Here is a 13,325-nt window from a genome sequence, read left to right as displayed (position 1 = left end):
AGTTTATCTAAATATACAAATACACAAATAGACAAGCTCTCTAAGCTGTTTTGACCTGGAACTGGTCTGAGCTGAGCACTGTGAGAACCATATATCATGTCCAAAATTTAGGCTACTCGTTCTCGCAATGCTTTTACGCATCTGGACTAAAGTAATACATTTGAGTTTGAATTTCAGATTTCAGATTAAATCAATGGAAGATGGGTGAAGACATGCTTTATTCGACTCCAAGGTGCAACCCTTGTTTCTTGGAGAGTTATGACCATATTTTCTGTTTGTATTTATTAAGGATCTCCATTAGGCAGCAGCTCTTCCTGGGGTCCAGCAACATAAAGGCAGTTATATACAATTAAAGATATGACAAAACATTACATTTCATGACACTTTTCACAACACATTAACCGTCTGCCCTCAGGCAACTACCCCCCCCCCTGTGAACTTTCTTACCCGTCATAGGGATTTACTAGTATGACGAAAACTATTATTAAAGGTCTACTGTATGCTTTGATATGTGGTTAAAGTAGTAGATTTTAATAATAATACTATTAATACAAGGCCTACTTATATACTAGGCTACTGTACTAGGCCTGCTACTACTAATAGTAGGCTAGCCTACTACTAGGCTGATAATGGTAGGCCTAATACTAATAATTATGATATGTTTGTGATGTTTGCAACGCCGCATATCCTATACATAACATATAAGGGTACTTGTTGAAACGATATGTCGAAACCATTACGCACGAGCCCAAGATGGAGATCTCGCGCTCCAAGTAGCTGACCGCCGGGGCTTGGATTTATTTGAACTCTAAAAAGAAAGAGGGGAAACAAACATAATTAAATATGAATTAAGTATAATATTTGAATGCTGCCTGAACATTTAATAAGGACCATGAACATAGGCTTCATGCCGTTTTGCTACGGTTGAAATAGGTAGCCTAAATCTTCCTCCATATAAAAACGTCACTGTCATGTCCATTTTTCAAACATAAGTTGTCTAATATCCACATTTGAATAGAAGGCTACTTATGCTTGAGACATAAAGTAGTACCTCTCTTCGGCCGCTACATTTCTGTGATCCTCTTGTGTTTATTTCCAACGGAATGTAAATAAACTTTAAAGACGGAGAGATATGTTGAATCAGCAATCTGGAAATATCAAGAGCAGTGAAATGGATTAAGGTTATGTGGTCTATTTTCTTGGTATGATTTTGGTTCGAGAAATAAATCCTTTGTTGATAAGGATGAGCCCATTCCACGTTGCATTGGTGAACGTGTGTATCCTTGCGCACTTAAGCAACTGCTAAGAACTACTCTGTGATTGGCTGGAAGAAGGGAGGACGCGTTAATACTTATGGTGCTGTGGTTGGCTGTAGTCCGTAAAGGTTCAACCAATTTTTTTTACAGCGTAGTGTCTGTGGCTCCATAATTAATTGTAACTATCTGTCTCCTATCGATGTGTTGTAAAGAACATGAAATAGTTTTTATTAGCAGAGTTGCTGGTGTAAGATATTGAGATATAACTGTGCTGCTGCTTATTGCCATTTGACCTTGCGTGTGATGTTGGATATGGGAGAACGGAAAGAAGTGAAAATGATTCCTAAATCATCTTTCAGTATAAACAGTCTGGTACCTGAAGCCGTCCAAAGTGACAACCACCACAGAACCGTCTCAGAAGAGGGGAAGATTACTTTACCTTCCCTAGTGCAAGATGCAAAGTCAGAGAACATTTGCACCAAAAGTGACAATTCGTCCAATGAAACCACTTGCACGGACGAAAAGGAAAAACAGGAAGAGAAGAAGGATAGCAAAGAGGGAGAGAGCGGTGGGAAAGACGGTGAAAAGAAAAACGGCAAGTACGAGAAACCACCATTCAGCTATAATGCTTTAATTATGATGGCTATTCGGCAGAGTCCGGATAAACGACTAACTCTGAACGGTATTTACGAATTCATTATGAAGAATTTCCCCTATTACCGGGAGAACAAGCAGGGTTGGCAGAATTCCATCAGGCATAACCTCAGCCTAAACAAATGTTTTGTTAAAGTCCCGCGGCACTATGATGACCCGGGTAAGGGGAACTACTGGATGCTTGACCCCTCGAGTGACGATGTGTTTATCGGTGGGACAACCGGCAAACTTCGCCGGAGATCGACCACATCCAGGGCCAAGTTGGCTTTCAAGCGGGGTGCTCGTCTTACTTCCTCTGGGTTGACCTTTATGGATAGAGCCGGCTCTCTATATTGGCCAATGTCACCATTTCTTTCGCTTCACCATCCGAGGGCCAGCAGCGCATTGAGCTACAATGGGACATCATCGGCTTACCCTAGTCATCCTATGTCCTACAGTACAATGTTGACTCAAAACAGTTTGGGGAACAACCATTCTTTCCCTTCATCCAATGGCCTAAGTGTTGACAGACTTGTGAATGGAGACATTCCCTATGCCACTCATCACCTAACGGCGGCGGCGTTGGCGGCCTCTGTGCCATGTGGTCTATCAGTGCCCTGCTCCGGGACTTACTCTTTAAACCCATGTTCGTCCATAAACCTCCTTGCAGGACAGACAAGTTACTTTTTCCCCCATGTCCCGCATCCATCACTGACCTCCCAGAGCAGCGCTTCGATGGCGGCCAGGGCTGCCTCCTCCTCCTCCTCCCCGCAGGCGCCCTCATCTCTTCCCTGTGAGTCTTTAAGGTCTTCGCTTCCAAGTTTCTCTTCAGGACTTTCTGGAGGACTTTCTGATTACTTCACACATCATAATCAAGGGTCAACTTCAAATCCACTTATACACTAACAAAACATCCATCGGGAGCAAGACTGTAAGTGAACATTTTACACCCGTTTACATTCTAAAACATATAAAGAAAAGAGAAAGTAAACAAAGAGAAAAACAAAATGAAAGCAGCCAGAACTGAAGTCCAGGTATTTTTTATTAATATTCTGCATTTATTTCTGTGTACGTAGGCATCATGTGTCGGGGAGTTGTTTATAATTCCACCGTCAGCAACTTGCAATGTGACAACAACAACAACAAAAAAAGAGTAAATGTAGGTTTTGGACTGAGATGCATTACCTTAGAATGTGTATTTAAATAGTCTGCAGATTTGCCTAATTTTAATATTAAGAATATCTAATAGCATCACATCAACCACCAGTCTCCATGTTTGCAGTATTATCACGTATCATGAGTGCACTGGTGGCATATGATTTTTGCAACAACAAAAAAATAACACTAATTTGTATTATTTTTCCTTTTCAAATAAATGTGTTTTTAAAATGCAGAATAACCACACCAACCCATGGCTCTTTGTTATTTTGTCCTCTCCCATTATGAACAAATTAGGCTACTACTTTATGACATTCATTTATATATTACATTTTCACAATACTGTTATACTTTATAGACCAAAGAATGGGTTTAGAAAAATACTTGAGAATTTCAGTATTCAGCACCAGAACAGATTCAGAAGGGGACAAAATGAATGAATGCCTTTAGCTTGTGTTGTGCATATTTTACTGTATGTGGTCACCACCAGACCACATCATTTTTGTACTTAGTGAACTGTCAATACCTATTGTAATTATAGGTTATCTTTGCGAACGTGTAACCCGTGTTGAGCAAACGACTCATACAAATATGGAGTGATTGTTTATGTTGTCTTTAAATTTCATGGTTGTGATATTGTGGTCTTATTCCCGTGTTTTGTCGCTAAAACTGTCAATCGAACAAAATAAAATAATAGGTTACGTCCATATCTGATGAAAAGTTTTGTCTTTTTTGTCATTCCGAATATTAGTACGTTTCGGTTGGTTGTTATGTTGCATGTGGTTGTTTATTGGACTACTGTGCAGGCAACACTGTGCGTGGAGGACCTAGGCCTTGGCCTTCAGCCGTGAAAGGCCTCCTCGGTTCAGCATTTGGCTTTGAGAACCAACTGCCAAAAAAATGTTTACCCTTTCTTTGTCTCCCTTATTTTCACCACTTGGTACATAGTATGTGTTTGTTAAAAACAAATCAGGCCTACCCATGTTAAATAAACTGCAGTAACACATTAGCAATCGTGTGGCAAAGGGATGGATAAGATGAAACATCTAGTCTACAGAATGCCCGTGACTATTCATGGTCTCGCGCAGGCTGTTTTGGATTCGGTTTAGCCCTTTAGCACTTATTACCAGTAACCGCTGGTGTTTGTGTGGTTGGGTACTTGTCCTCCTTCCTCTCCCTCATATCCTCTATATGATGAGTATTGATTGAATAGCTTCGGGGACGTTAAATTGTTCAAACTCAGACCAGGCCATAGGTCTACATGTGTTCCTAAAACATTTCTATATAATGGTAGGCTAAATGAATAATAAGGAAATTCATGACTATTTAAATGCCTGTGCAGCTATATCCTGTAGAATACGTTTTACTTAATTGTTTTCTTTATTGTATTTTTCTTCATCCGAGGTGGTAGTAGGGCATACATAATACAAACAAAACACAACAGAAGCATATAAAGCCTACCTTTCAACGCTGTGCGGTCAGTAATTTGTTCAGTTCCTAAAGAGGCCTCGTGTTAAATGAGTATAACTGTAATGCAATAACCTTACTGCTTTTCACAATGGACTAGTGCAACTCAATATCTCCTCGCTAGATGTTATCGTTCAAATGTTAAATGGGGTGACCACTCAAAAGGCAATGAGGTAGGGTTATATCTTGAAGAAATATATCTTCTTAAATTATGGAAATATATACAGTATACGTGCTCCAAGAAACAATATGATACATTTGAAGCAGAAATGTTGTTTCCCACACAAAATATAAGATAATATTTACATTTATTCACAGTTTGATAATAAATGAAAGAAATTCTAAACGGTGGACATACATATTGTTAGGTTATTTAGGCTTCGCCAATAGGCGTATACAGAAAATGTAGAATCAAATAAAATGCCTAACAATATGGCAATTTGCGAGTTATTAGCTTGCACTTTTAGCCACAACAATTAGCAATTAATAGGCCTGAACCACAGAGAGGACTCCGTATCATATTTAGAACAAAGCATTAACTAAAGGATTGCGTGCCAAGCGTTGGTCTTTACAACTGGGTTGCTTTACCCTATACTGCATGGGTGATGTAACCGCTAATCGAAGCGGAAATATATACGCTACTGTCTGTCAGCACAATAATAGATATTTTTAAACCTATAAGTGAGGAATTTCAAGTTCTTGTGTTTTCGGTCTCATGTGTCATGAGGACTACAATCTGTGTATCCCATTTTAAATATGGATTGGGTAAGGGCGTGGTTGTACCCCAAAGCGACAGCAGAGCGATTTGAGGACATCCTCCAGTCCAGCCAATGACTCAGTCCAGACACCAGCTACTCAAGAGACTGGACTCGCCAGCCTACTACAAAGCGTTTCACCGGAAGTGAAAAATCTATGACCCATTTAGACCAAAATCTAGACCTGTAGGCTATTAGTGTTACATCTATATTTTGAAGTTAAACATAGACGTATTCCCAATCGACAAATGCAAATCTATGAATGAATGAAAACACCAATTTTAGAATACCGCCATACTCGATTCTCTGGTAATATATTGGTTAAGTTAAAGGGGATCAAAGTCTGTACTGTAGTACGAAATGACATAGACCCCAAGAGAAACCAGCCGATTAAGGTAATTGACGAGCAGACATGTTTATGAATGTATGTCGACGCAGACACATAGGATAACAACTGACCTTTATGCACGTTTACACACGGATGGGAATAGTGGGGATATCCTATGTATTTGGTGTCCAATGAGTAGGCCTGTGCACCAAATCCTGCTTTCTGCACAGAACTAGCGTAACAGCTGTATGGTAGGGCACGTGCAGGAGCTTCGGTATAAACGTATAGCATAGCAACTATCCTGAGGCTCTGCGCGCATGGGCCTAAACACACAAATATCTGACCACAAACATTAACATCATCAACAAGAACAACAACAGCAGCTAACAACAATTGGTGCTGATGCCTCAGCAATAATAGGCCCGGGTCAATCCACGAAAATAATTAATTTTCCCTTTGATATTGGAAGTAGAAATTGTGCACAAATAGGCCTACTGAATATTAAATGCCTGCTATAGTAAATTAAGTGCCCTTTAATATAGACCGCATTAACATTTCTATAGATCTGATTTGTTAATATGATTAAAGACTTGCTAAGGTGTCAAAATTCAGTATTTTGACATGTCCCTCTATGCATCCTCTGTGACTTCTAGGATGATTTTAACCCACTTAACCCCACCATTTCTCCAAGATGGCACCATTATTGTAAAGAATTAGATATTTTGTTCCTTTGACAAAGTCATTTCTGAAGGTTTTTAGGTTATTTATTTCATGTGATTAGTGATTCATTTTAAGGTAAAAGAAACCCCTTCCCTCATGTTAAGGTCAACCCTCTTACCGGAACGGAACTCTTGTTTTAATATGGTGAAACTATTCCTTTAAAAAATATATTTTCTAAAGAAGCATTGAACATCTAATAGTCAAATGAATGTAGAATCAGGTGCGCTGGTTCTACAATGTGTTGTTGTTGTGAAGCTTGCATTCAATTGTCACTCCCTGTTACAGCTTCCATTCCCCATGTCACATGGGATTCATGGCTGATTTAAGATGAAATCGTCAACCCTGTTAGGGTCAACCCTGTTAGGGTCAACCCTGTTACTTCATTTGGCACACTTACTATAGTATTTTTTTTAACCTCTTGAGATGGGAAAACTATTTTCTTTTATGAAGTTGAAGATTTGCTCTTTATGACAGAATGTTAAAATGAGGTGAAACCAACATTTTTGGGGGACCAAATCAAAATGCACGGATTTGAATAATACAAAAAATATGAATAATATTATTAATACGAATAAGAATATTACTGCTACTCTAATACTACTACTAATATTACTACTACTACTACGAATAGCCTAATAGCCCAATAAAAAAGGATCGAATGATAACTATACGATTGCATAGTCCTACATTTTTTTCTGAATAGTAGTCATGTACTTAAAAATTTTTTAATATCCTTTATTAATTTATGACCAAAAATGTGGAAGTATTAATCAAAATACTTTTATTTTTTTCATTCATTGCCTGTGTGTGTACAAAAAGCTTGCATCGGCCATTATCTTGTAGTTCTACGCCGCGCAGATTGAGGGCGCTAGAATCTTTTAGAAGGCTACGTAATATCATGATAACCACCTTAACCCTACATGGCTAACATTGAAAATGCGTGCAGAGATGTGGAGATTAGCGTTAGGGTTATAATATGGCAGCGTAAACCTTGTCAAAGTGCAGGCTGAGATATTTTCAGATTATTTATTATTCAGTCCCAGTAATAAACAATGTAGGTGATGGTCACTAGTCAGAGGCGTTGATGTAAAAAGTCTACATTTGAAGTAAAAATCTGTCCGTTATGAGTATTACATATTTTCACATCGGTAAAGTAATTCATTGTAATAATAATAACAGGCCTAATAATGATAATACAAATAAACAATGATAATAAACAATTAAACTTGTAAGTGTAAAATTATACAAGCGTGTGTGTGCGTGTGTGTTAGGTGTCATTATTTTATTCAAGCATGTCATGTCCAGGCCACACCACACCAACAGCGATTAAATGTGTCTCGAATGCTGGTTAAACAATACTTATTTTGCGGTAGTCTGTCAAACCTGTCCCCAGTTTGTGAGACGCAACAGGCTACCCAACATCTAGCCCGCACACGCAATAATAACATTTTTGTTGCAGTCTCTGACTGTATTACTTTGCTAGAGGTTCGTGTGAACGAACTAGAAAACATTCGACAGATCGTGAATAATCGTTTTAATGAGTGTGTAAAGCGTGCGACTTGTTCCACCGAGCTGCCGGGTTAAACAAACAACCCATACCCTGACGAAATCCGATTGTTTAAGTGCAAAGTCGTGTCATTTCAATTTACTTCTACTTCCCGTGAAACTACAGATCCTATACACAGGGGCCCAATCCTCCCAATCCTATGACATATCAATATTTTCTTAAGCCGAGTGTGCTCTATTTTGGGTTATTTCTAGCCTCATGCTCGAGCGCTTTCTTTCAATAATTTATAGATTACAGAAAGGAGTAGGCTAGCCGGCCTAGCCAATGGGCTACTGGGTCTATTTGTTTTGATAATGCATTTAATCACCATTATTCTTATGTTCTGTGAGAGTGCATCTCTCCCTAAAAAATATAGTTATGTTTTAAAACTTTTTTTTATTAGCTTTTTTTTGTTGATAAGAGGATGAACTCTTACATAGTAACTAAATAATGGGCTGAATGAAACAACGTGTGATTTCCTTTTCTCCCCCAGGCCTTTAGTTAGTTATAGGCTATGTCAAAATACATAAATGGCGCTGGATCTTTAAAAAAATAAAATGTGTATATATATATATATATATTTCACCTTTTTTTAACCAGGTAGGTCAGTTGAGAACAAGTGCGACCTGGCCAAGATAAAGCAGAGCAGGGCGACTAAAACAACAACACAGAGTTCCACATGGAATTAACAAGCGTCAGTGTAAAGCTGACAAAAGAAATGATCGTGTGTGTGTGCGGTTTTGGTTGTTGTAAAGTAATTATCTACATGCGTAAGTGTCGCTATGTAGCCTATAGTGCCATTATAGCCGTGTCTTTTTATCGTCACTGAGCAAATATTTCGGATTTAACGATTCGATTATAATTTCAGATGCTTAAAATCATTTTTTTTTTAAGTATTAAGGATAGGCCTGTTGATAGGCGACTGTGACAGAAAACTGCAACACTGTGTGTGTGAGTGTGTGTGTGTGTGTGTGTGTGTGTGTGTGATGTTCGCCGCCGGCAGGTTAGTATCCTGTGACCAATATGTTTGTATGTTTGAGTAATCGCCTGTATGGGTATGCCCATTGGGGAACATAATGCGGTTGCATACAACACCGTTTGATGAGTTGGTCAACAAGTAGATTCATCCACAAACACGGAAGTATTGTTTTACTTCTGTCTTGAGGAAATTAGAACAATGGGAGGGTCCGTCTTTTGGCTATTACTGTAAAAAAAAACATATATTAAGTAACTGGATCGCCATACTTTTCGGTCCAAGTGTTACCTGAACAAAACAAAATAATTGTTGGCCCAAACTTAGCTCCAATTTGAGAGAACTTCAGTCAATTTAAAATGTGTTTGCTTACACTTACACAGTACTTTTAACATATAATGTTTTCCACTTACATTTTTGACACACGTTGACATACATGATTACATTGTGCATGTTCAATTATACAATAATTATTATTCAACATGTCCTCACTTGTGATTTGAACTGACAACCTCTTGGTTCAAGGCACACCAGGTCCAGTGTGGCTCAGTTGGTAGTGCATGGCGCTTACACCGCCAGGGTTTTTGGGTTCAATTCCTACGGAGGACAAGTATGAAAATGTATGCTGTACCGTATGTCGTTCTGCACAAGAGCGTCTACTAAATCACAAATAAAAAAATCCTGCTTCGTCACTTAGTAATATTAGGTTGAAACAGTGTATATGTATCCTAATTCAAGCTTCACACTTAGCCTATAGGGCCTAATTTACATATTCATAAACTACCAAAATGGCTGATTTTATGGTTCGTTTAGGCCCATAGACGAATTTACTACAAGTTGATGCATTGTTGAGGACTGTTGGAGGCTGCTTGTCAGTGAGTTTTGATATTGAGACGTTATTCATGTAATTTGATTGATCAAGCTGCGCTACTTCACCTGAGGCAACTTGTCACGCACAACCTCATGGTGCTGGTGCTCAACGTTTATTGTTTGCTCAAATTTGATGTAGTACGTGCATCATAGCTACTTTTTATATATTAAGCTGTACTAACGTTCACTGTTGCTGTTGTTTATAACGCTGTCCTATATCTAGGCTACCTAAATCTAAAACATTTAGCAGTGCGACCAAATTATAAGCATCATCTGTGAAAAATCCCCAACTGCGCCTAGAACTCCCCAACTGCCTGCCAATAAAATGGACAGACTTGAAGAACAATTAAGCCTATGAAGCGTGAGAGCTATTTTGAAGAACTATTCTACAATTTACCAACGCTTGACGCATAGGGCTATACATGGCCAGGCCCGTTGACATAACCCCGCAGAGTTGTATTCATTCAATAGAGGCCCAAAGCCTATTTCAGAGAGTTTTCTTTCTACAGAGAAGGCATGGTTAAAACCAACGTTTGTCCAACGTTTGTCTATTGGAGGTGATCACAGAAGGGACACCACCACCTGGGTGAAGACAACCCAAATCTATTTTCTATAGCTGATGATTGTGTATAATAATACAAAAAAATATATATATATATACATTTTTGCAATGAACTATAATAATTACCAAATGTATGTTTTAATGTATGTTATTATTAGGCTATCGTCCAATAGGATTGTGTATTATTATTACTCCACTACTAAATATAATAGTAATAGTTCTACCCATCAGGCACCTGGGTATATAGCCTACCCATCAGACACCTGGGTATATAGCCTACCCATCAGACACCTGGGTATATAGCCTACCCATCAGACACCTGGGTATATAGCCTACCCATCAGACACCTGGGTATATAGCCTACCCATCAGACACCTGGGTATATAGCCTACCCATCAGACACCTGGGTATATAGCCTACCCATCAGTACTGCAGCATATTCAATTCACGGCTTGGAATCACTCATTGGAAGGTTTCATGTATCTAGATACCCTCGGAGGCACAAAGCATTGTGGTGAACATTTATATTTTCAAGAATGTAGGCTACAGAAAAACATAGGCTAAACAATATTGTCGATTTATTGAAGACATAGGAATTGCGATATTCGCTAGAGTCATTCAATATGTAGTTCTAATTTCAGTATCTTATGTTTCAATGTCGAGGCCTATTTTATAATTTTGGTTTGTCAACGCGTGTGAGAGAGCATGATTTGTTTTTTGTTGTTGCAATGTTTATTTTCTGGTGATTTTTAACATGAACATTTGATTGTATTAGTGAAATCTAATAATATAACAACAATGTGTATTATGTCGAATATGATGATGATGATGCAGTAGCTTAATTTGATCATTCTGTTGTACTGTATTCAATGTTTAAAAATGCTACTGAAGTTTGTAATTTAATTTTTAAAATATCAGACCTGATTTGCCCTAACGAAAAATGTATCAACCCCTACAAAAAAGTCCGCATAATAATTCACATTTCCTCTTGCTGTAGAATTATTTTCCTGCTGTAGCAAACTGGCTCAAATTAAGATCCTACATCTGTAGTAGTAGTAGTTGGCTAGTGGTGTAGTGTGGCAGTAAGCGCTGTAAAATGATATTTGGAAAAGAATAGCAACTAAACCGGTTTATATGCTACCCCAACCATCAGACAGGCCTGCCTACAATTTACGGTCATTTACGTCTATGCATTCTTATAAATGCTCAGCACAACCACACCTTTACGCAACACAAAAACTATTGTCTTAACCTTCTCACTGAGAACAAGTTCCAATAAGTGAATATCCTGCCGGAGGGTAAGTCTGCAGCAGGCATAGGCCTACTTTGAACAAATATTACATTTTTTACCTTCAAATGGTGTTATAAATATATACTGTTTGTATCACTACATAGGTATTTAGTATGTGAAAAGCATAGCCTACTGACTGCACCTTTAATGGGGTAGCGGTGTCGGTCTCTTATGCTGAACAACTCAAACATGAATCATCTTGATCAGCTAGCCTAGTCGCAGTGATGGGCCAGTCGCAATAGTCAAAGTAGGTGTAATAGACTATAGGCATTTTATAGTGTTATATTGCCAATGAATGGCCCATCATTAAACCGAGTTGTCAATAGGCCGATATCATTTCCATGGTCATCAACTGTGGCTTGCTGATAGTGCCGGCATTATGTCAGATCTATTAAACAAATTCATTTAGAGAGAAAATCATTGAGACACTTTCAACTTTAAATCTGTGTCTAGAGAGTGAGTGGTGCTTTGATGCATTCCCCATAATCTCTATAAATCAGAAGTAAAACCTCGCGTAATTTGGTCAACTGCTACACGCAGAATCTGCCCACGGGAGATTACATTCGCAATGAAAATGAGAATTTTGATATCAAGAGAGGACATGAGGAAAGATGAGATTTTTTCTCTCCATCATCGATATGCAAGCAAAATCAATAAATACTACTACTCTTGTGGCCTATGCGTGTTCAAATAGATGTAATCTGTTAAACACTTCCATGATTTGTTGGACATTTAAACAACACGTCATACGATTATATAGGATTACATTTTAGGCCCTTGCATTCACACTTTTTTTCTTCAGATCGCTTGTGATAATTAGTTGGAAATTAGATTGCATACAATTATTCATATACCGGTTCCACATGTGCAGCGCTGCCTAATTTCTTCCCTTGTTGCGTGTAGAGAGATAATGGAATGGATTATTCTCCCATGACGAAACAGTCTGCTCTAGTGGGGTAAAGCCGAAAACAACAAACAAACATCATTAGATTGCTGCTGTATTCAATTTTAAAATGTTTTTCAGATATTGGACTCAGTTCTCAGCTCCTCACCCACTTTTCTTTTCACCCCTGAAAAAGAATGGAGACATATTTTTTATTCCGTCTTTTGGGGGTGAGGCAGGTTGTCTGTCAGTGAGGTGTGGCGACAGTCTGTCTACAAACCGTAAACTGATATGGAGAGTGCTGGAGGAAAACGGGCAAGAATCCGGACTTGCAAGCCGAGATATCGATCTACCTCAACCACCTAAACAAAGACTCACCTGTTTGCCTTGTTCATACTTTATTTTATGCGGTCGAATGCTTGTTTTGTTTCACTTTTCTTTTATTTCCATGGATCTGAGCTTTGATACACTTTTGGGAGTACATAAACACCGTGTTGTACCTGGACATCCCCATCTCCCGTGGAGCTCCGGTGGTTGAAAGTCAAGACCAGCCCTCTCCCTCCCGCCTCACCCACTCATACATCGAAACAGAAAATTAGTCTTCGTTGTATTTCGAATCAGGCCAGACATAAAAATGGGCCTATTCATACAGCCGACCAGTGTCCAATAACATCCAACGTGAGATACAACTAATTACTCTATTATGGCCCCAGTTAAGGCTTTATAAATAGGATCCACTAAAAGGTAGTTTGTTATTTATCAAACTTCTTCTTGAGCTGCTTGTTAAACATCAATATTCGTTTCTCTGGCTTGTATAGTCCTCCCTATTCGGGCCTAATAGGGGAGCGCAGGTCCTTGCATATCCCTCCATCCTTAGCCAGCA

At 38.7% G+C, this 13,325-nt stretch overlaps 1 protein-coding gene across 1 annotated transcript; it reads left to right on the top strand.

Annotated features, from left to right (window-relative positions):
• The first annotated feature begins 1,044 nt into the window (after positions 1-1,044).
• Positions 1,045-3,902, top strand: LOC115162101 (forkhead box protein G1-like). Its single transcript, XM_029713067.1, has one exon. The coding sequence runs from the start codon at positions 1,560-1,562 to the stop codon at positions 2,793-2,795; it is 1,236 nt and encodes a 411-aa protein (XP_029568927.1). The 5' UTR covers positions 1,045-1,559; the 3' UTR covers positions 2,796-3,902.
• Positions 3,903-13,325: the final 9,423 nt, after the last annotated feature.

This window comes from Salmo trutta, chromosome 25, assembly GCF_901001165.1.
Source record: "Salmo trutta chromosome 25, fSalTru1.1, whole genome shotgun sequence".
Lineage (NCBI taxonomy): Eukaryota > Metazoa > Chordata > Actinopteri > Salmoniformes > Salmonidae > Salmo > Salmo trutta.
Note: the sequence above shows the minus strand (reverse complement) of the source record. Positions and strands in the feature narration are given on the sequence as shown.

Excerpts from the sequence above, each read along its gene's own strand:
- LOC115162101 (XM_029713067.1), top strand. The coding sequence starts at position 1,560 with ATGTTGGATATGGGAGAACGGAAAGAAGTGAAAATGATTCCTAAATCA.